We start from the raw sequence: 2,441 nt of genomic DNA on the forward strand, positions 1-2,441 counted from the left end.
GACTTTTGGAGAATGTTGTGAATTGCGTTGCGCTAACCCATCCAATTCATTAACTTAAGGAAAACTTGACGGTTAATTTAAGCGGACCTAATTGACCCAGGGCGTTGAGAATTAATGATTTGTTGAAACGCAATTGGAAATCTTTTTATTATGCAAGTGTAACATGTGTGGAGATGAACCCCTTGGCTAGCATCCATTCATTCCATTTCATCAATTTCATATTTACATTCTGTCTAGTTTATTAACTTGTTTCGTTATTTCAATTTTCGTAAAACCTAAATCCCCCTTTTGCTTTAATGTTCAATTTAGTTAGAAATCAATTTAGTTTGTGTTTTTAAAGCATTTTGAGTCTTTTGGTTTGTCTTAGTGTTTTAACGTTTAGTTTCACATTCTTTGAGTCTAGGATAGCGTTTTATATTGTTTTTACGTTTTTGTGTCAGTTTCCAAGAGATTTGCAATCCCTCCTAATCCTCGGTCCAGAACGATCCCTACTTATACATATACTACAATTGACAAAAAGAGGGTTTAATTTATGCGCGTATAATTCTCGCATCAGCCACTAGATAACTTGAGCTTGAGGTCGCCTATTGCTTCCACAACCACTTTATTCCCATTGCCAACATAGATTTGAAACACTTCATTTCTTGTTGTTGTACCTCTTCTTGTGAAACCCTGAAATGAATTGGTGATGTGAATTGAACAACCAGTGTTAAACCACCAGAATTTGGAGGGACTTCAATAAGATTAGATTCAAAACACACCAAAATTTTGACCAAAATACCTTTCTTAGTTTTCAGATCTTTGAGTTTCTCATAGTCCTTTTTCATGTGACCAATTCTATTGCAAAAAATAGTACCTTATATTATCCATTATATCCTTATCATTCTCATCAGGTCTTTTGGAAGAGGATGCAGTCATGGCAACACTACTATTAAAGATCAGTTTAAGGGCCTTACCAAAATAAAAGAATGGTTTCTTCCCTTTGTTAGTGTGCTCAAAGTTAACTACAACATTCCCTTTGTCAGTGTGTTCAAAGTTAACTACAGCATGATTGACATTACGCCTAAGCCTGCATTCCTCCTAAGTAGCAATTGAAATCAGTTCATCCATGGACCATTTCTCATTCTAAGTACTGTAAATAACCTTCAACTGATCATAGCATGAAGGCAAGGAAGTCAGCGCCATGTGGACCACAAAAGCCTCATCAACTAGAACTTCCAAACCCTTCAATTTGGCTGCAGTGTTCACCAACTTTAGAATATGCTTTCTTACACCCTTTCCTTCGTCAAACTTCAGAGATGTAAGCGTTGTCATCAATTTTCCCATTTTAGCCTTCTCAGACTCCTTAAATTTTGCTCCAATGGCATCAAGGAAATCTTTTGCCTTGTCATAACCAGTAATGCCACCTCTAACAATATCACTCATGGTTCTTTTCATAACCATTGGTGACATCCTGTTAGCCTTCTCCCATTTCTCATGTTTGTGCCTTTCTTCAACAATTGAGGCATCTGCTAGTGCATCAAGTTCATCTTCTTGGAGTGCAAGATCTAGATCCATTAGTCCCAGCAAGATTTCTATATCTTGCTTACACTTTTTGAAATTGCCACCACTTAATGGTTCAACAGATGAGAGATTGAGAGCAGATGAATTTGCTGAAGCAACCATGGAAATATTAGTCACAAAATAAGTGTATGCAGTTATTAAAGCAAGTTTACATAACACTTTTAAGTGAAAATTATAAACCGCCTTCCATATTGCATATATTGGCTACTTTCTTTCATAATCGAAAAATACATCAAGTCTTGGGACTAGACAATTGCAAACTCTCACATTGAATGATTCATCAAATTTATTAACCTTTATGCAATTTATATATATTTCTCTTTTGAAAAATATATGAACATGCTATGAATCTTTTAACGATATGCAATAACAGTATTCACTTTGATGAATATCTGAAGTTTACCAAGAACTGCATTGTTCAAGAGATATATAAAACATTTCAAAACACATTATCACAATAACAAAGCAGTAAAACGAATCTAGGACTTGTCATTAGACTCTGATACCAAATGTCAGAATTTTACAAGTTGTAGTACATAATAAATGCTCATGCATATTGTCGATGTAGAAACCTATTGCATAACAAGTATCCCAAATTACATTTGTGTGACTATATAAGATACTTGAAGTAGCCATGTTCGAAACGAATAATGTAATTCTTCTTCTTGTTTAAGACTTTCTGTTCCAAAAGGTGATAGAACCCCTTAATGTTTAGAGCGATTTCTTCACAATGAGGGAATCAGTTACCTGTAGTTTTAGCAAGAAATGGATAACAGTTATCATTTGTTGCAAGTTATCCATTTATCCTTGTTTATAAGAAGTAGTCATCTGTGCTTAACTTTTTAATCAGTTTATAATATATAGGCAACAGAAGATTC

General features: G+C 34.5%; 1 protein-coding gene across 1 annotated transcript; it reads right to left on the bottom strand.

The window, feature by feature from the left end:
- Positions 1–552: 552 nt before the first annotated feature.
- LOC148697846 (uncharacterized) lies at positions 553–1,665 on the bottom strand. The gene is made up of 2 exons (XM_088690315.1): positions 1,144–1,665; positions 553–672 (listed from the first exon to the last, which is right to left on the bottom strand). Exons 1-2 carry the CDS (start codon positions 1,663–1,665, stop codon positions 553–555), a joined length of 642 nt encoding a protein of 213 aa, XP_088546441.1.
- Positions 1,666–2,441: the final 776 nt, after the last annotated feature.

The sequence above is a fragment of the Pyrus communis genome, chromosome 3 (genome assembly GCF_041283825.1).
Source record: "Pyrus communis isolate YQ-2024b chromosome 3, ASM4128382v1, whole genome shotgun sequence".
Classification (NCBI taxonomy): Eukaryota; Viridiplantae; Streptophyta; class Magnoliopsida; order Rosales; family Rosaceae; genus Pyrus; species Pyrus communis.